General features: G+C 37.5%; 1 protein-coding gene across 1 annotated transcript in view; it reads right to left on the minus strand.

The window, feature by feature from the left end:
* LOC127575300 (protein SOGA3) overlaps nt 1-21912 on the minus strand; it is a 41360-nt gene continuing 19448 nt past the window's right edge. The window contains 13 exon segments of the mRNA XM_052025068.1: nt 1-276; nt 4222-4327; nt 13265-13558; nt 15480-15512; nt 15514-15552; nt 15554-16174; nt 16176-16315; nt 16367-16499; nt 16501-16572; nt 16574-16629; nt 16632-16655; nt 16658-16700; nt 18242-18310. Coding sequence (XP_051881028.1) covers nt 13448-13558; nt 15480-15512; nt 15514-15552; nt 15554-16174; nt 16176-16315; nt 16367-16499; nt 16501-16572; nt 16574-16629; nt 16632-16655; nt 16658-16700; nt 18242-18310 — 1341 coding nt within the window. The 3' untranslated portion in view covers nt 1-276; nt 4222-4327; nt 13265-13447.

A 21912-nucleotide genomic window follows, 5' to 3' on the forward strand; every position in this document is an offset into this window, starting at 1 on the left:
ACCTTGCAGTTATTTGAGCAGATTCTCCATAATAAGTGTTGAAGATCTGGCACATCTTCACATTTCTTTGCTGGTGGAGTCTATGTGGAAGCAAAGTCCCTTGATGAAGAACAACTGGCTGCAAATTCAGGAGTTCTGCTTTCAAATGAAGATCCCAAAGTTGCAGACAATTACAAAAGATGCAGTCCAGGTCTGTCTGTAACACATTCCTCAAAAGGAAAATCTGCACTACAGGAGAACTTAATTCATATAAGTTAGGCTCTCTCCAAGCTGCTCCTGCAGAAGACAGAGACAAGCAAATTCTTCAGAGTTGCCACCTCCACGGACTTGGGTTGTGGAGTTATGATCTCACTCATGTGGCATTGTATGCCAGTAATTATACGAATTACAAAAGCCTCCATTGCCTAGCTCAGTTGAGATGATAAACAAGATTTCTTGCATGTGAATTCTCAACATGCTGGGAACTGTCACTGCTGCTTTCATACTTGTTCAGCCCAGTACATCTGCTCAATTTCAACATAGGGAATTTCTTCTTGAGTCATACACACTGAGACCATGAAAAAGTATCTACTTATCAGTGACAGATTCAAAAACCCAGTGCATTGAGAATTAAACAATTGTTGGTCACTCCAAGAGATTTAATTACTTTGCAATTTAATTGACAATCACATCTTTAAACAAATCACTAATAACCAAAAACCTCCACTCAGTGCCTCCAGATTGAGATGGCAGATTTCCCTCAAATATTCATGAAGCGAGGAACTATTCTCAGGCTTTCTCCAAGCTGCTCTGCAAAATGGAATGCAAAAGGGCTGACCTATGATGAGAAATTGAGTATATTAGGTCTGTATTCTCTGGAGTTAAGAATATAATCTCACAAAAGTCTTAAAGGGTTTGCCAGGCTGGCGACTGAGAAACTGCTCACTTGGTGAGAGAGTATAGAATTCGGGGAAGGGAAGGGAAGTGGGGAGGAATTGGGGGGGGGGGGGGGGGGTGTCAAGGGAAGTTATAAACTAAGGCAATGAGGTTGACCTTTCAGTGCTACCAAGAGGAAAGATTCCAAACTAGAAGTCAGTCAATGAGTACATTCAAGACAGAGAAAAATAGTTTTTATAAAAAATAAAACAGGAAGTACTTAAAGTACTTAGTGTGTCAGGCAACATCAGTGCAGAAATTAACAGAGTAAAAGTTTCAGATCAATGACCTATAAATCAGAATGAAGAAACATTAGAAACTGAATATATGTTAGGTTACAGAAAAAGAGAAGAATGGAGAAATTGAGCAGTGGAGACTAGGTGATTGAATGATAATAGCTGATGGTCACAGAGTGGAGCAGAGCTTTTGTCCACCCAACCTCATTTCAATGTTGAATTCTAAATGTAATTTTGCCTCCGTTTTCCACGTGTGCCTTCCTATTTCCCAGTATTATTCAGGTTCTTAGGGTCACACAGTCTTACACAAGATTGCCTATAGGGAGGACAATTTACTTCTAATTTTGAAAGTTACAGCGAGGCTTAAACAGCTTAATATTCCTCAGCAGACAAGATTAACAACTGATACTCATAGACCATGTAATTGAAATTACATGGCAGTGTTTGAAATTAATCAATTTATAAGTTTGCAGCAGAGACTTTCCACATTGCTTGCTGAAGCTCACATAAATCATGCCAAGACTAGTTGTAATGCTTATATGGTCAAAAATTCTGGTTCTTATGCAAATAATAACCCAGTCAAAACATTGCCACTGACTGAATGTTGGCAAAGCATCAAGAACAGTACACTACGATTCTGCTTGGCTGTGGGGGACATACTTGGTAGAAATCTGATGGAAACTGAGAGGTCCCATACAAAGTTGGTAAGCATGAGTGTTTCTGTCTACCCCCATAAATGCTATTAATAGAATGGGACAACTACCAAGAATAAAAACTCTTTACATTGAGATTTCTGGCCGTAATCACTGGTAATGGATCCCAGCATATACCAGGATGCAGTATGTCCAGTCAGAAGAGACAAACCACTGTGAGAAAGACAATTACAATTCAATAAGAATGTGTAACCCAGTTAAGTGCCTCAAAGGCATCGCTTTCAAAGTTTCTAGGCTCACAAAGAGATCTCTCCGGAGTCCAGGAGGACCCTGGGCACCTCCCGCTACCTTCCTGCTACTATCTCTAAACTGCAAGCTCTGTCCACAAGCATGGGTATGGCAGGCGCCTGACATACACGTACGTACCAGGGTTGGTCACCAGCACCATGTTATTAAGGTGTTCTTTCATTGATCCAGGATCAGTATTGGATAGCATAAGTGGCCACCACCACTCTGGTGATTATAGCCTGCCATTTTTTCACTCTCAGAATCTGAGGAATGAAACCTGGTACACACAGCTAGGTATTATATTCAACAGTGAATGGCTATCATTTGAAAACCTAATTACAAATAATAATTGGGGAACAGTGATGTTCATTGTATCAGTTTCTTGCTTTGCTCAGGCTATTACATTTTGTCCTACCATGCTCTGCAGACAATTTAATTTTGATTAAGGAGATACTGGACCCAGATTACTCAAAAAATGGAATAAAGGAGGCCTTCAGTTTCATGAGATTTGTCTTGAAATAAAACTTGAAATTAAATAACTTGTACTAGAGTGATTAGTGATCTACTTTAGATCCAGGCAATAGAGTTAGAGTGTTGAACTGCCCTATCACTTTGCAAGATCCAGAAATGGTAAAATTAGTATTCATTTAAATGTCATCATTTAAATAAACTCTCAATGGTAAAATTAGTATTTCATGACTCATGATAAGCTTAAGCAGCTTTAAACCTTATTGATAAACCCAGAACTGCATTTTGAAAATAAGCACAGAATAATCTCTCAGCATAATTTACAATGTCTTAAAGAATTTTAATAACATGCAACAATTGTTGCACTGCAGAATTCATGTAAAATATCATTTATGTCTAAACCTGGAAACATTTACACTTCAGGCTCCAGCTACAACAACCATAACTTCATTATTTACCTCACATTTTATTAATGATTTGAATCTATTGTAAGCAACATCACATCTGTGGACCTGACAGGTTTCAAACACCAGAAAAAACTGTTTTTTCCTTTTGTTTGGTCCTGATGCTGTTATTTAACCTGTCCCTACAAATATAACTGATAACCACATTAACTATTACCTCTAACTGAGCATAACTACACAAAGTTTTTTTCTGGTGTGATGCATGCAAAGTCAAGCTTTTTTCTCCCCCAGAGCTGAATGCAATTAGAATGGTTTCCATGTCAAACTGCACCACTCTGGAAATTCATCTGTGTACTTCCATTAACAAATCACACCAATGTCCTGTTTCTTGCATTGAATGTGCCTGTAACATGATTCTCCAAGTAACGTTCCTTTAAAACAATGGAAGGAGAAATTAGTCCAATGTGATTGCAAAGTGGACCTGTCTTCAACTGTCAACCCAATTAGAGCAGTTGTGTCTGCAGCTGTGTAATTTAAAGGGAACCTCTCTGAACAATGGTCAGGCAGGTTTCCCATAATTTACTTACAGTACGTAACTGTTCTTCGTCATTCTCCCATCCCTTGGTAATGAGGCCACCCACATCCCTCGGTAATGAGGCCACCCACATCCCTCAAGTTCACAACCCACACCCATCAATCTCCCAAACACTGGACCCCATCACTCAAACTCTACACTTCAACCACCTGCCCCACAACCATGATCACTTCACCCAATCGCCAACTGCAAGTCTCCATTACACACCCTCCCCCCACCCCCAGGAACTCCCAATGATAATCCCAATTTAGTGCCCAATTTCCCTGACTGAAGATTACCACAACTCAGCAACCAAACTCACACCACCACCAGCAATTTCATCCCAACAACTCTAAACCTAATATCTCACTCCTGACCCTAGATGCAATTCCCACCACCATTGATCTGCATCGGTTGAACCTCTCCTCTCACATGACCACTCCCCCTCCTCCTCCAAACACCAACTACTCCATTCATCACTGAAATGCTCTCCCAGTGACTTCCACTGGATCTGGTCCCTGAACCTACTGGCTTTCCTTCAGCACTCTGCAAATAAGCACCAAGAAAACCAGCATAAGGAATGGGTCCATGACCAAAATGGTCACTAATGTTCTTCTACGGCTGCCAATGAATTTCTAGGCCAATGCTTTACAGTTACTTGGGAGTAGCACAAGTTTGATCACCTCTCCTCCTGCTTTCTGGGTCTTCAGTGAGTGTTGACCAGTGTGCTGCCTGCTCAAAAGCAACCAATGCACCAGTCACCATTCATTAACTTGGACGCTTTTTCATCTGTGAAAGAAGACAAGATGGACCCCAGTGTTAAGAGTTTACCCAGAAATCCTTGAATCCCACTAATTTTCTTAAGTCAACAGAGACCCAAATTTAGAGATTTCCTGGATACACTTTTGTGCAGGAAATTAAATATGTCACTTGTTTAAAAATGTCACTATTAGTAACACATTATATAATCAAAACTATTTGTATTATACAATATTCACCATGAGATAGTATAACATTAGGATTTTATTATGAGGTATTGGAATCCAAAACATTTGCACAAATATTGAAAGGCCCAACTGCACTCAGAGGCAGCAGAGATGACCTTCAGTAATTTTAGATATCATTTGTTAATGTTCAGCAATGTAATCAAACAATCCAAAAATTCTGATAAACTCTTTAAACAAACACAAGGTGTTGTATTTCTCAATGGTGGAGGAATTCTACAAAGTTATTTATCAAAGGATTTTAACCTTGAAAATATGGGTGTCATGTGTCTCTCAAGAAAGCTCATTTTAAAAAAAATCAAAGGAAGAATTTCTGTTTGCTCAGTATAGAGTGAACACATTACACTGAGATGCCACCGATTTGGATTAATCCAAGAGTGACAATAGGTTGGCAGAACCAAGGTTCAGGGATACATTAATGTTTGCAGGGGCACTAAAACTATTAACCTATTAAAAGTGAGCAAATGAACATAAATAAAATCCTGATGATGCTGGAGGAACTCAGCAGGCCAGGCAGCATCCATGGAGAAAAGCAGGTGGTCAATGTTTCGGGTCAAGACCCTTCTTCAGGACTGAAGATAGGAAAAGGGGAAGCCCAATATATAGGAGGGAAAAGCAGAGCAGTGATAGGTGGACAAAAAAAGGGGAGGCAGGGTGGTGATAGGTAGATGCAGGTAATAGATAGTGATAGGCAGGTGTGGGGGAGGAAGGGAGAGCAGATCCACTGGGGGGATGGGTTAAAGGTAAGGAGAGAAAGGTAAAAAGGCTAGGAAAGGGAAGAAGAGAAGAAGCGTGGTGGTAGTGGTGGGGAGGGTGGTGTTGTGGCGAAGGGTGGTGGGGATTACCTAAAGTGGGAGAATTCAATCTTCAAGTCGTTCGGCTGCAAGGTTCCAAGATGGAAAATGAGGTGCTGTTTCCCCCAGTTTGCGCTTGGAATTCTCCTGGCAGTGGAGGCGGCCAAGGACTGACATATCTGTGATGGAATGGGAGGGGGAACTGAAGTGACTGGCAACAGGGAGATGCAGATCATGGTTATGGACAGAGCACAGGTGTTCTGTGAAACGGTCAGTCTGCGTTTGGTCTCGCCAATGTAGAGGAGGCCACACTGTGGAGCACTGAACGCAGTAGATGATATTAAGGGAGGTGCAGGTGAATCTCTGTCTCACCTGGAAGGGCTGCTTGGGTCCCTGGCTGGAGGTGGTGTAGGGGTAGGTGTTGCATCTATGGTGGGGGTGGGAGCGGGATGGGTGGGGGGAGAGAATGGAGTGAACTTGGGAGTCGTGGAGAGAGCGGCCCCTGCAAAAGGCAGAAAGGGATAGGGAGGAGAAGATATGCTTGGTGGTGCTCCCTCCCACTCCATCACAGATATGTCAGTCCTCGGCCCCCTCCACTGCCAGGAGAATTCCAAGCGCAAACTGGAGGAACAGCACCTCATTTTCCGTCTTGGAACCTTGCAGCTAACGGCATGAACATTGAATTTTCCCACTTCAGGTAATCCCCACCTCCCTTCCCCACAAACCACGCCCCCCATCCCTCCACTACGCTTCTTCTCTTCTTCCCTTTCCTAGACTTTTTTCCTCTCTCTCCTTACCTTTGACCTATCCCCTGATGGATCTGCTCTCCCCTCCTACCCCGCACCTGCCTATCACCATCTCTTACCCGCATCTACCTATCACCACCTCGTGCCCGTCCCGCCTCCCCTTTTTCGTCCACCTATCATTACTCTGCTTTTCTCTCCTATATATTGGGCTTCCCCTTTTCCTTTCTTCAGTCCTGAAGGGTCCTGACCCGAAACGTTGACCGCCTGCTTTTCTCCTTGGATGCTGCCTGGCCTGCTGAGTTCCTCCAGCATCATCGTGTTTTTCATCTAGATTCCAGCATCTGCAGTCCTTTATTTCTCCCATAAATAAAATCCTCCCACTGCTTGTCCAGCTTAACAACCGTATCTGTTATATTTCTGATTTGCAGCAGGATTAACTGAAGCTGAGCAGCAAAAAGCCCTATTCCCAGATACATGACTATTTATCTACTCAATGACTATTCAGTCCCACTAATCATTCAGATTGACATTTGGTTACCAACGTAGAAAAGAAAATAGGCAACTGAGATTATTCTATTAATAATCATTAATGAAGTTCAGGGATATATTTAAGTTTTAGAATGGAGCCAACATTCAACATGTCCATGAACGTACAGCAGTAATCAAGATAAAAAGCTGAACAATGTATTTAAAACAGCAGAACACAAGCACACAGGACATCATTCAAACCCTAAATTGTTCTGGTCAGTTCTATTCACACAAAAATAACTAGGGAGACATATCAGGTCCTGGAAGTGATAGAGAAGTTGGATGCTTAGTGTCAGATAAACGAGTCTTGACAAAAGTTTGGAGAAATGCAATTCGTACAGCATTTTCAGGGGATCAGCAGAAATCCAAAAGCAGTTGTGCCAATTGCATATTTGGCAATTTTGCAAACATTGCATTTTGCTGTTTCCTTCATTATTAGCATGCATTGAATGTCAAGAAATTGTGGTAGTTGCAAAATAAAATCAAACTAAACCAGAATATTCATTATTAATAATTAAAAGAGCACATACACTAATTAACACTAATCAATTTCTCTGACATTGAAAATTTATGATTACAAATGTCAACCCTCATTTCAAGTGTTGAATTGTCTCTTTACAATATTTTTATTAAATCCATGAAAAAAATACAGAGTACATGCATCAAGAAAGAGTAAAAATACTACTGAATACATTGTGTTAAATCGTATTTAGGATTACAATACTCTAAATCAATAACAACAGAGTAGTTAGTTAATAAAGGAAGAAAAAAATTGAAATATTTTATTGCAAAAAAAATCTACCCCCACTACCAAAACCCAAAGCTGTTAGATAGAAGAAACAGCAAGGAAAAACCTTAAAAAAAATGTAACAGTGTCAGCCAATATCTGCGTTTTAGTCCCCAAATCAGAGATTTTGAAAATAATTCAGAAAGGGTCTCCACAGGGTTTGAAAGTCTAGGTTAGATTCAAAAACTGAACAGCGAATCTTCTCTAGATTCAAATATGACATAACGTCCCGTAACCATTGAACATGTGTAGGCGGAGTAGCTTCCTACCATTTAAGCAATACTGCTCTCCTGGCTATAAGAGAAATAAAAGCCAGAATATGTAAATCAGAAGCCTTCAAAGTTATATCTTTTTCTTCAACAATCCCAAATAGTGCAGTCAAAAAATTAAGTTTAAAATTTGTTTTAAAAAGTACAGAAAAAGTATGAAAGACCTCTGTCCAATATTTTTTTAAGACTCTGACACATCCAAAACACGTGAATTAAGGAAGCCACTCCGTTACTGCATTTATCACAGTAAGGAGATACATCAGAATAAAAACGGAATAGTTTATCTCTAGACAAGTGAGCTCTATGGACCACTTTAAATTGAAGGAGAGAATGACGAGCACATAATGATGTAGTATTAACCAACTTGAAAATTTCATTCCAAGTTTCCTCGGAAATTGACATCTGCAAATCTTGTTCCAAGTGTTTTTAATTTTATCTAGTGGCACCTTACTCATTCCTAATAATCTGTCATAAATATTAGATATTGAGCAATCCTGAAAGGGTTCCAAATTAAAAATTACATTTAATAAATTCTTATCAGGACACAAAGGAAAATAATGTAATTGAGATTGAAGAAAATCTCTAAATTTGTAAATATCTAAAAAAAATGAGTTTTTGGTAAATTATACTTGGTAGACAATTGTTCAAACGAAGAAAGGCTTCCTCCAACAAACAGATCTTGAAAACAAGTAATACCTAATTTGTCCAACTCTTTAAAAACTACATCAGTCATAGAAGGTTTTAAAAAAAAAGTAATTAGAGAAAGTGGGACTGGACAAAGAAAAACTCAATAAAACAAAATATTTTCTAAATTGTACCCAAATCCTCAAGGCATGTTTAACTACTAAATTATCTGTTAGTTTATTTAATGATATTGGAAGTGAAGAACCAAGCAAAGAGAAAATAGAAAATTTTTTAACAGTTAATTTCCAAAGAGACCCATACTGGACAAGCCTCTTGATTAATGTAATGTAACCAAAACGTAAGATTTCGTATATTGACTGCCCAGTAATAAAATCTAAAATTAGGTAAGGCTAAACCTCCATTCTTTTTAACCTTCTGAAGGTGAACTTTATTTAATCTAGGATGTTTATTATTCCATATGTAAGAAGATATGATTGACTTAAGAGAATCAAAGAAGGATTTAGGAATAAAAACAGGTAAAGCCTGAAATAGATATATAAATTTAGGTAAAATATTCATTTTAATAATATTAATTCGGCCAATCAATGATATAGAAAGGGGAGACCAACTTGATAAAACCCTTTTCACGAAGTGTAGCAAGGTGAAAAAATTTTCTTTAAATAAATGCTTATAAGTTTTAGTAATTGACACCCCCAGATAGGTAAAATGATTTCTTACAATTTTAAAGGAAATGTTAATATCAAAAGGTACCAAGTTATTCAAAGGAAAAAGTTCACTCTTGTATAAGTTCAATTTGTAGCCTGAAAAATGACTAAAGCGAGAAAGTAAAGAAAGCATAGGAGGTAATGAGGCTTCAACGTTAGATATAAAAAGTAATAAATCATCAGCATATAGAGAAACTTTATGGTTAATATCTCTTCTGGAGATACCAAAGGTATCTCTAGATTCTCGGAAAGAAATAGCTAAAGGTTCTAAGGCCAAATCAAAGATCTCAAAGGACATCCCTGTCTAGTTCCACGTTGAAATTTAAAGGGTTTAAGAGTTTTGAAAGTTAGTAAGAACTCGAGCAGAAGGGGATAAATAATGTAATTTAATCCATTGGATAAAATCAGGCCCAAAATTAAATTTCTCTAGGGTTTTAAATAAGTAATTCCATTCAATCCGATCAAAGGCCTTCTCAGCATCTAAAGTTATCACACATTCCGATATTTCCTTAGAGGGAGAATAAATAATATTCAATAAATGACGAATATTAAAATGAGAATATCGATTTTTAATAAAACCAGTCTGATCATCAGATATAATTGAAGGTAAGATATTTTCCAATCTACGAGCTAGAACTTTAGATAAAATTTTAACATTCACATTAAGTAGCAAAATTGGTCTGTATGAAGCACATTCTGTTGGGTTCTTATTTTTCTTGAGAATAAGTGAAATAGAAGCTTCATAAAAAGATTGTGGTAGTCTACCCAATTTAAAAGAATCCGAAAAGACAGCACATAAATGAGGTATAATCAAAGAGGAAAAGGCCTTATAGAATTCTCTGGGAAATCCATCCAGACCCAGAGTCTTTCCAGAATGTAAAGATCGCACAGCCTCGGCGATTTCCTCGTATGTAATTGATTAATCCAACTGTTTTTGATTTTCAGTGGAAAGTGTAGGAACATTTAATTGGTCAAAGAAATTATCCATTACAGTATTATCTTTGGGAAAATTAGAACTGTAAAGTTCAGAATAAAATTCTCTAGAAGTATCATTTATTTCTAAAAGATCAGTTGTCCTCTCGGTATTGGCTTTTGAAATTTCTTTAATTTGCCGTCTAGCTCTGGAAATTTTTAATTGGTTAGCCAGTAATTTACCTGCTTTATCTCCATGAATATAAAATTGACTTTCATCTTTTAAAAGTTGACTTTCAATTGGATAAGTTAAAAGAAGATCATATTTAGTTTTAATTTCAACTTGCCTTTTATATAAAACTGGATCTGGATCCAAAGCATATTTTTTGGAGAAACAAATTACTCTCTTTTTTAAAAAGAGAATTCATCGGAAGAGATTTCTAGTCTTATCGTTTGCGATACTTTCAAAGCCTTTATTAGAGGTCAAATTATTTCTTATATGGAAAGCATTAGGAAAAAAGCTGACAGAGAAACAGCTGATCTCATTGATCAATTGAAACTATTAGGTGTTGATTTGTTAAGCAATATTAAAAATGACAAATTTTAAATGTTACTTACTTTTACTTTCTGTTTCTTTGTTAACTCGGGGCTAATACAACTTTCCTTTCCCTCTCTTTAGTTATTTTCCTTCTGTGCCAGATTTGACGTTGGATTCATCTCCTAAAATAAGTCCTCCTCTTTACTACTTCATTTGATTATTTCTTAGTTCTTAAATCTCACTGAGTGTTGTTGTTGCATTTAGGCTTAGAGGGAGGGTGGCATTACTAGAAGTTCTAAATCAAATCATAGGGAAGTGAGTGGTGCAATGCTCAGAAATTGTTCTTTAGTAACTACAAAGAGGGAATTAAATGATCTATCCAACTTCCATTGACGCAGAAGCTTCAACAAAGTAAAAACAGTACCTTCAACAAGTAAGCCAGCATAAGCACTAGCTCCAAGTTTGTAATTCTTGGACCAGATTTCCCAATGATCTTTCCAACTTCTAATCACCAAGCAAGAATGTTTCAAAGGACCATTAACAAACCAAAAATTAATGCTGTGTAACTGGAAGGTATTATCACGTGACAAAAAGGATGGTCAAAGGAATAAATTTTGAGGGGCATCTTGAAGAAGAGAGTTAAACAGGTGGGAGGATTTAGAGGCAGAATTCCTGATAGTACCTTGGCAGTTGAAGGCAAGGCTGCCAAGGGCAGAGTGATTAAATTTACAGAAGTGCAAGGACCGAGAATTGGAGGAATGCAGATATATTAGGAATTTTTTATGATATTACAGAGCCAGAGAGGTGGTTCAGAGGTGGAGTGCCTAGTCCAAGAAGGTTTTTAAAAACAAAAATGAGAATTTTTAAAATTGCAGCATCACTTAACTGACAGCCTGTGTAGGTCAGCAAGTAGAGGTAGTGGGGAATATGGTATTTTGTATGATTTTTATATAATTTTACAGCTTGTGTTCAATGTATACCTGATCGTGTTCCCACGGTCAGACATAAGAATACATCAGCAACAACTCCTGTGAGGGTTATCCTTGATTTCTGATCTAAATTTGAAGACTGTCACAAGATCTGTGAATTGGAGGAAGGATTTCCATGGTCCCTTGCAAAATGAAATACAACAAATAAATTAGCTTTTTAGTAGGTTTTTGCTATAATTGCCTACAGGTGCAAAAAGTTTTTGTTAGCATAAACAATGTAGCAGAGTATATGACAGACTTTGTCCACCCATCTTTATTATTGGCATGCTGCTTATGTACAATTTGAGTCATGATTCTTTTAAAGACAGGGTAGGGCTGAACAGGAATACTCTCACAGCCTGATTATAATTTGAAGACTCTTTTGTCTGTGCATATCATGGACATTGTTGCAATCATTTCTAAAACAAATACTTGTCCATTACCCTAATGCCTTGAGTGAATGAACAAAATATTCCTAGTTATTTGAAACCAACATGCAGTGTCAAATAACCCAAACTATTGTAATCATATGCTTATTCTCATAGAATTCTTTTTATACTTTGGTTAAAATCATTTAGAAAATCCTGAAAATAGTTCCAAAATACTCCCATATACAATTTCTGCAGAGTTGCTCCAGGGAACTTGCTGAGCCAGAAGAAGTAACATATCCAGTTAAATATGGCCACTTACACAAGGAAGAAGGGTATACGACAAACTTTGTCTACCCATGCATCTTTATTATTGGCATGCTTATCTACTACAATTTAGATTATGTTAGATAAGCAGTGGTTAACAATAGGAAATCACGAGCTTCCTGTTTGGGGTAACCATCTTTGATTGCTCAAGACAACTAATCTACATTTTTAGAGTAACTTTGTTTTCATCCAATACTAAGGAACAGAATCCATGATAGCACCAAACACTTAACAGGCCAGAAAGAGTAAAACTTACATTTCTCTGATCCAGTGTGGTGCCTTAACAGGAAAACCAGTACAAGCTCCAGCTCCAAATTTCCACTTCTTGGGCCAAATTTCTTAATGGTCTAACTTCTAATCACATGGAAAGTTTACGGACTTGTATACCATGTGTCCATGATTACTAGGAATATACCCACTAATTGGGAAATCCTTGGCCAGCATGCCTTGATTTCTATCCATTTTAGTAAAGGTCAAATTATTTTTTTCTCCACTATAGCTTTCTGAATATCACTTCTCCCATGGAGCTGGAATTAGCTCTTAAAACCTTAACGGTATTTATCTTCTCTTTATACTGACAATATAAAATTTATTTATTTTAAATCATTAATTTCCTGGAGATGGGCTTCACTGGGAAGGCTATCATTTACTGCCCATCCTTAATTCCCCATGAGAAGTTGATGGTGAGCTACTTCCTTGAATGCCAGTGGGAAATTAATATGAACGAGGAAAGGATTGGAAAATATAAATTAAGGATAATGAAATTAACATAATATCCTGCCCTGTCGTATGAAAGAAAATAAAAATAAAAGTAAATGGTGAATTAGTTTCTGAGGCAAATTTCCTGATATCAAGGTGTAATTTAATTTCCCAGGTGGTAATTTTGAATTATTTCCAAAACCAAATTCTGACTACTCTCAATTACACACCTGGTTTTAAGCGAGGAATGAAATTGCACCAATGGGCTAGAAGCTAATTTACTATGCTTCTGTTATCATACCACTTATTTATCTTCATCAATATGGTAATATTATAAATGACATACTTTGGAAGTTGCATTAAGCAATTTTAAGCTCATAAGATCATACTCTTATATCAAATTTAGCCAAAGAGGAACAATTTAGAAAATGACTCACCTAATGGCTTTGTGTAAAAATCCACGTTGAAAATTGGTAGTCTCCAGTTTTAAACAGTTTGCATATTTGATTCTGTAATGTCTTGATCGCTAAGTGTGTTATTTTGTATTTGCCAATTTCTTGATGAGGTATTAAAATAAATGAACAAACTAAAAAGGTAGCATACTGAAGTAGATGGGGATTCTACAGAACAAAGAAAAGTGTGAAAAGAAAAACCAATTTAAATATGGTAGCGTAGGACAATGATGAAAATAATACAAGGATGAGAATAAGTAAAATAATAGGTTGAAACATCTGGACAGGCAAATACAAAAAGCAAGAATTACTATTAAATACCAGAACATTCATATCACAGCAATTTGAGTTTTGAAAGTAAATAATGATAAAATATCACAATATAATTTTCAACAACATAATATTGCAAATATATTAAGTAATTTGAGCATACAAAATTTATAACTGCTTTCAAACTTTATACATAGATATGAGTAATATATCTTACTGAACTTATCCGACATTTCTTTGAAATTAAGAATAAATTTTAAATGAAAGTTGGAAACAATAAATATATTAATGCATTTGGGTCATATAAATAAGATATTGCTCAAAAGATGTGCACATACGAATTTGTCCTCAATTGGTAGTACTAAATGCGCACAATTGTGGCAGCTGCATGTTAATGCTGTGCCTCTCCTCCAACGAGCTTCCCAGTAAATAGGAAACTGTTCAATCCACATTGTTTCCGATCCAGAAACAGTCATTCCAACTTCAGGCCCTGAGCTGCCATATGCAGATATTTGCACATGCACACATTCTGAGGGTGAACTACAAGTCATTGTTGACTTGTTCACTGAAGTATACAAAGAATGGGCCTTGCACTAACAGTCACAAAACCAACTTGGCACTCCCCCCCCCCCCCCCCCCCCGCCCAATTGTACAGCATCACCCTCTGACATAAAAGCTTGAAACAAACCCTGGAAAACATGGACCTTTTCTCGGGAGTCACCTCTCAGTGAAGGGCTGACATCAAAGAAGAAATTCACCATTGCTTTTATTGCCTCAGCAGAGCCTTGGCTGTCTAAAGGAAAGGACTGTTTGCAGATTAAGACCTCAAAACCTGCCACAATGTCATGGCCTACTGGGCAGCAGTGATGGCCTACTGGGCACCATTCACATACACTCACACAATTCACACTTACCTACAGCGGGCACCTCAAAGGACTGAAAATATACAAACAATGCTTTCTCTGCAAAATCCACCAAATCCACTGAGAGGATAAGCCAATCAACAACTGTGTCTTTTCTAGGCCAAAATTCCCAGCACTGAGCCTCTAATTACACAGAAAACTAAAATGCTGGAAATCTGAAACAAAAACAGAAAATGTTGGAAACACTAAGCAGGTCAGGCAGCAACTTTACTGACCAGGTCATTCATATACTTGATATCAGATCCCCAAAATAGACACCCTACTCTGAACTCTCATGACAACAAATAAGCAAGTGAAAAGTGGCAATGATTCAATATGTCCTCAGAGCCTCCTTAAAAAAGTGCAGCATTCCCATTGACTCAAGGGAATCCTTGGCCCATCATCGTGCAAAATGAAGGAAGAACATTCAGGATGGCACTGACAACTGAGCTCAGTCATCGAGAGCACAACATAAAAGAGCTCAACACCTCAGGAAACTACCCACCCATCTGCCCCATGGATCAAGTTCTGCACCACCTACAGCAGAGTCTTATAGGTCCTATTTGGCTTCATCAACCACTATGAACCCACAGAACTGGAGTGAAGCAGTTATCCTTAATCCAAAGAGAGGTCTAAGAAGGAAGAAGACTGTAGCAGCTGCATTTTGTACTGCACTTTCAAAATTCTTTTTCTGTTTTGCAGAGCTCCACTGAAATCAGTGGAAATGTGTTTTGGAAGAAGAGTAAAATGCACAGCCTCTATTATATTATGCATTAGTATTACCAACCAAAGACAAGCTTAGAGCAAAATATTGCTTAAGTGCATCCACTGTAGCTCATAGCAGATTTCACAAGGGAATAATGAACAAAACTAGCCTCTTTGGTTAAATATGCTATAGTTGAAGTGCCATAAATAACAAATTTCAAGAAATCTTATATGAATCTATATCATTCAAGAAGATATCAACATTTAACTAAATTGAAAATGTTGATACCTTTGTTACATGATTCATGTTAACCTTTCCTTACCTGACTAACAGACAAAGGTTCCTCTGTATTTTTTTTCATCTGTTGTTTTTGGTACCTCTAGTCTGTCTATGAAAAGTCTGCAGCTCCTTCCTAAACGCTTTCATCTGAGCATTGATTCTGTAGAGAAGTTCGTGTTCTCTGATCCTGCTGCTTTCATCTTCTTCCTCAATTCTGCCAAACAGATCACCATTTGCCAACGTAAATTCTTGCTTCGGTATTATTGTGCTTGTGTCTGTGATCAATCGTCTATAGTTCTGCTCAGGTCGCTCTGCCTCCAGCCCGTATGTCTGACATCTGTTGTCGGTCCTTGAGATTTTTTTGAAGGCAATCTGCCATCTGTAGAAAATAAGAACCTTGGGTGGAGTCTGTAAACACCTGATGTTGCGAACTTCTTCCGAGTCACTTTCTCCACCAATGGGTCCTTCTCTTTTACGGTGAGGAGGCCGAGTATCATCATCACTTTCTTTTTTCCCTGCATCACTTTCTGCATCACTGTCTCTGGGGCTTCCACGGATACCCAAATGGGACGCCAGGTCATAGCGTTGCATATTGGACATCAGTACACGATTTTCGTATTGTAGCTGCATGACTTTGCCACTGAGTTCATTGATTTGCATCCTAGCTGCCTTTAGTTCTTCTTGTAGCACTTCTGTAACTTTGGAATTCTCATTATTCCTGGAAGCATCTTGTGCAGTTCCTGTTTTTATACTTGTATTTATTAACTTCAGCTGAAAGTCGTTTATTTTGGTCTTCTAAGTCAGCCAGATTTCGTCTCAGTAACTCAGCTTCATCTCAACCAGTTTGCAAGTTCTGCCTTAGTTCAGGACACAGCTTCACTTTGATCCGAAAGCAGAAGCACCAACACCCATGTAATCTTCGCCACCTACTCCTCCTTTTCATAGTGGGACCTTACATCATCCAACTCAGGCCCTTTAACCCTCTATTTTCAACCTCAAGTTCAACAATTTTTCTCCCCAGGATATTAGCTTCTTCTTCTACCAATCGTAGACGTAGTTTGAGTTTCAGCTTCTCTGGTTGTAGGAGGCCCTCCTGCTTCACCTTTTGGCAAAGGGCTATCCAGATCCCCATAAAAATGACCTGTACTTTTTGCAATTCCGCTCCAGCCTGTCTTTCTCTTTATCAATTTTGCCATTTTCTTACGCATTAAAATTGCTGCTTCTTGATGAACTGTAGTTGGCATTTATTATCATCATTGTCCTCCTTGGGGGATAATTAACAAGAAAATAATTCCCACAATTATTATTTGAAGGACAGATACCCTTGAATCATTACTAACAGGTAAAGATGACTTTATGCGGTCAGCTATATAACACTGCTTCACTTTTATATTTATAATTCAGAAGATTTTATAAGCTAATTTGAATGAATAGTTCCAGCCATCAACACTGAGAAGTTAAATGCCACTATTAGATTGCAAAGATGGACTAATTAGCATTAACTTACTGATGTCATGCCATATTTTCTTAAGAATATTAATTTGTCATAGACCTTGTCTTTTTGGAGAATGCTGCACGAGAAAAGCTCACCTATTGAGTTGAAGGTGGGCTAAATTCAGATTTCTACGGCCCACTATGCTAATTTGATGATCTCCCTGCTTGTGTAACAATTGTGTTGAAAGTTCATTCCGGAGGAATTGATCCTCTGTCAGCAGGCTAAATATGTGACACAGGAGCTCCACCATGTTGTACTCCACCTCCAAGATTCGTTGCATTGACTGCATGGAATTGAAATTTGAGAAGTGGCATACAACAGAGAGCCAGCACTTTATTTCAGCATTACAAATGGAGCAAAATTTCTAGACTCAAAATTTGAAGAGCTGCAATTTACATTTTTAGACAGACAGGGGAAAAAAAAAAACAAAAAAAGAGGAAACAGACAAAAAAATCAAAATAGAAGCACCCAAAGAAAATGGCTCTCAATTATCAACAGGTCAATTAACATATGTTAATCCTTTCCATCCAAGCCAAAAGGCCTCATTGAAGAATGGTAGAAAGTGTATTAGAGTCAATGCAAGGCTATGTGGACAAGAACTCCCAAAGGACAGACGTATAAGTACTTAGCAAGTTCCAAAGACCATAGCACAACCTGCCCATATCTGGCTGAGGTAAGGAAAAGGGGAAACAGGCAATCTGCTCATAGTTGGTCATTAAATATTTTAATGCGACTTGAAACTTCAAACATAATCTTTTCTTTAGTTATTTATTCCAGAATGATTAGCTTTACTGGATATCAGAAATAAAAACCCCCAAGTAAGATGAAGATGACTTCAGGGAAGTGGCGATGCATTCTTGTGAGCCTGTTAGATAAGATGTGCTTTCTGCTTGGCCCCTGAAAATAACCTGTTTTCTTACCGTCAGATACTCATGATGTAAAAGGATTCCCTGGTCATGACTGATATCAGACACACAAGTCGGCGCAAGTTGCAACCAACCTAGAGTCATACACCACCTCCATAGCAACACTTGCCCCTTAGACTGGGCTCTGCAGGAACTCTTGACAGTGGAGCATAGTGACAGTTTCTGTTTCAGGTTTTGAAAGATACTTAAACTAAACAGCTCCATAAAAAAAACCAATTATTAATATTGCCAAGCTACACCTTATTCATATAAATTAATCTCTCTACACAACGATTTGTAAAAATTATCTGGTTTAACATAGAAAATATTCTCTATTATAATTGTTCATGTAAATATATTACTGTTGATTGCAAAGTTACTTAATATTTAAAATAATCACATTACCTCTTGAGTTTGTTGGGACTTCTTTTCAGATTTTTGCAGATCTTTACTTCCGCGTCGCTTTAATGAAGACTGCAAGGGAAATGAGATCAGATATCCTGATGGTAATTTATTAATTTAACCACTTATGCATGCAAACGTGTTCATTATTGCTTGACATAATCAGACATCTACGTAAAATCCATTGCAGCTTCTCTGCCATCAGTATTATAAACATTCATTCAAATCCATTAAATTGTTTTCAACCTAACTTGAAAATTAAATTATGTTAGCATTGAATCTTACAAGTTCTGCTTTCAAGCTCCACAATGAGTTTCACCTCTGTAAGTTTGTGATTTGATCAAACATATGTTTCAGTTACACTTAATAAAACTTAAAATATCTTATATATACATTTATTATATATCACATTCAGTAAATGCAAAAGTCATTTCATTGAAAGCTTGTTGCAAGTATTTTCAATATCTGTTATGTGTCCAATTGGTGCTGTGATGCACATTTTCAGTGTTAACAATGTTACATTATGTGGCATACAACAGCTACTTCGCATCTGTCAATGATCACACAAACTATGATTCTAACTGATAAGCTTCCAAAAATCACATTAAAGGATTTCTATATTTTCTTAGTAACCTACTGCCTAACTTTAACCAAGAGCTGAATTTAGCCAGGTATGTTGTCCTCAGTTTCAGACTCAGCAGGTTTTAATTGCTGAGCCTTATTTAAATGACACTGGTTCAGAGTGGATGCAGAATGACTGGCAGGTACCAACCAAAAAGGGAGAATGTTACCAAAAATTAAAATATGAAGTGATGTCTAACCAACGGCCGAATTAATATGGTTTGTTTCACACTACCACATGACTGTAGCATAATGTTCCCGTGTCTAAGAAAGGACAGATTACCAATTACAAACCTGCTTTTATAAGTATACTAAGCTCAGAGTGAGATAGAAAGACTAGGTGTACAGACAAAGAAAGACTCAAATAAGGTGAAAGGAAATAACTGTTTTTATTAATTCTATTTCAAAAAAAAATTAGATGAAGACAAATGATTATCCACCCATGTTTTGTTGACAATAAAAATAATGGTTTTTGCTCGACAGAAGTGGATAGATATACAGAAATGGAAAGATGCAAATAAAAAAAAGCAAACATTTACTTTTTTGCCCCACTGAAGTTGAATTTTAAGACCATCTAGACCTCAATGACGGCTCAGCAGCAGGTGAAGGGAAGGAAGGAAATTAATTGAACAAGAAGTCCTACCACCTGGGAGAGTGAGCGACAGTAAGGGGAGAGTGGACAAAGGAACAGGAGAGGGTTAAGTCACAAGGGGGCCAAGAAGATGTGGGGACATAGGGTTGAATGCATCATTCAAGGACAGAGTAGATAGCCGGTAGGAAATGGAAGGGGCAATCACATGGTGTAAAATTTGTGATGGGAGTAAGGAGGGGCAAGCCACGAATGATTTGAGGGGGAACAGGAAGAGAACTTCTAGATGATCAGGTTTCCTCCAGTAGTCACAAAATTCATCACAATCTCTAGCCAAATGGCAGCAGGCAGTGTTGTTTCACCTTTTGCTATATGACCATGCTTTATCTTCAAATTACTTTTTAAAAAGTAATACGACAGGGACTGGAATTCTGCTGACAACTTCGCATGCAATCTATTACCTTAAAATAATTCATTCTCTGCATCCCTGACACACTGTTCTGCAGTATGTGTCAGTTACAAAATGACATGCAGCAAGTTGCTAAGGGACCGCTCAACCTCATTACCTCTACTCTTTAGAAAGACAAGGTCAACTGACACATGGGTACATAATCACAATAAGTTCTCTTACAAGAAAAGAACGATCCTCAGAAATATGTAATCATTTTCTCATTGTTACTGGATTAAAATTTTGTAATCTCTACCCGAAAGCATAGTGGGAGTACCTTGAACACAAAGATACAGCAGCTCAAGATGTGGCTCAACATCACCTTGTTCACAGCAATTAGGGATTGGATAATAAATGCTGGCCTTGCCTGTGACATACTCATGACAAAAATTTAAAAAAGGGAAGTGGAAGTTATCAGTACAAAAGCAATAAGGAAATGAGAGAAAAAACATAAATTTCCAGAAAACTAAGAGCAATGGAAAGGGAGATCGACAGGTAATATTCTGGATCTTCTGAGGTAATGTTCAGTACTAAGGTAATTAATTCCAGATTTGGAAAGAGATCCAAGAATGTAGAATCACTTTGAAGTGGACTCCCGTTGTTGTGGCACAGGGCTCCTGCTACACTGAAAAAGGGAGTATATTGTCACTGTGGAAGGTTAGGATCTGCAACAAGGGCTATGGAAATAGTGCACTGGGCAGGAAGCTTCCTGTGACTTTAAGATAGGAGACAACTACACAAGTAGAATGCACCAGGAATGATCGCCAAGAGCTGATTTAAGATTCAGTGGTGATAGAGTGGTTAAGTTTGAAATAAAAGATCCTGGGATCAATAGATTCAGATTTTTTTTTCCAGGGACTTGGGATTTGTTGAAATCTAGCAATATCAGAGAAGGAGCAAGTTTTAACATCCTTGTAGGTGAGTAATGGTGAAGGGAAATGGATTCAAACTTCCATTAACCAAATTAGAACCATCAAGCCAATGCTCCATTTGTTACAGGGCAATAACACTGCCTACTGTCAATTGTTTTTTGCCTTCAAGCATTTAAAGTGTAATTATTTGGCTCATGAAATACTCTTGAATTAGGAATGCATAATCTCCTATTGTACAGCTTGGTGCACACGAGCAATATGTGATTTGAGAACTTACTGAAGTATATAATGTTTAATAAAGTTGAATAATACTGATGTGTATAATGTTCAAGTAATAATTGGTTTCTGTGTTTTATATAACCAAAAAAACATGATACGCCTCAAAAGTGGGTCAAGAGATTCCTTTAACTGAACATTCACAATAAATAAATGGTGTTTCACAGAATGTTTTCTAATCAATAAGGCCTTTTCTAATCATTAGCACAAAACACAAATGTTTTAAAAAGCAGTTCCTGTTTTTGTCTGTTCTTTTAGTTTGTCTACAGCTTCAGAATAAGAAAAATGCAATTGTCATGTATTTATAGAAATACATCAATTGCTTAAAACAAAATTGCTGATAATTTGATCTTGTTTCTTTTAAACTTTTTTGTGAAAATCAACAAATCCTTCAAAATGTCACAGGCTAATAGGACATATTTCTAAACTTCAACTCTTAGTTATACACTATTTACAAGCTGGAAAAATCTACAAACTATAGAGTCCCAAACTTTACAGATGGGACTGAAAGCTCTTTTAAATACTCGAGATAAAAATATCCAGCCCAGTCCTAAGAGACAGAGTGGCAGCTTCTTATAAGAAGCTTTAATGAAAATGTTAAGGGGGGGGTGGGGGGTGGGGTTGGAGGCAATCATATTTCTTCTTCAAACTTAAAAAGTGGTTGAACCTTTACATTTGAAAGTTAGAAATTTTAGTTAATAGGAAAATTGAAAAGAATCCCAATGAATAGTTACTAACCCTGTCCCAACCTACCACCTGGTGACCAGAGTAAAGAACTACAGAATCATTAATCCAAATCCAAAATATAGAAAACTCTGTTAATCAGCAAGGCTAGGGATTTTGGTGGTGCTGGATGAGCAGATTTTCC

The sequence above is a fragment of the Pristis pectinata genome, chromosome 10, assembly GCF_009764475.1.
Source record: "Pristis pectinata isolate sPriPec2 chromosome 10, sPriPec2.1.pri, whole genome shotgun sequence".
In the NCBI taxonomy this organism is placed as follows: domain Eukaryota; kingdom Metazoa; phylum Chordata; class Chondrichthyes; order Rhinopristiformes; family Pristidae; genus Pristis; species Pristis pectinata.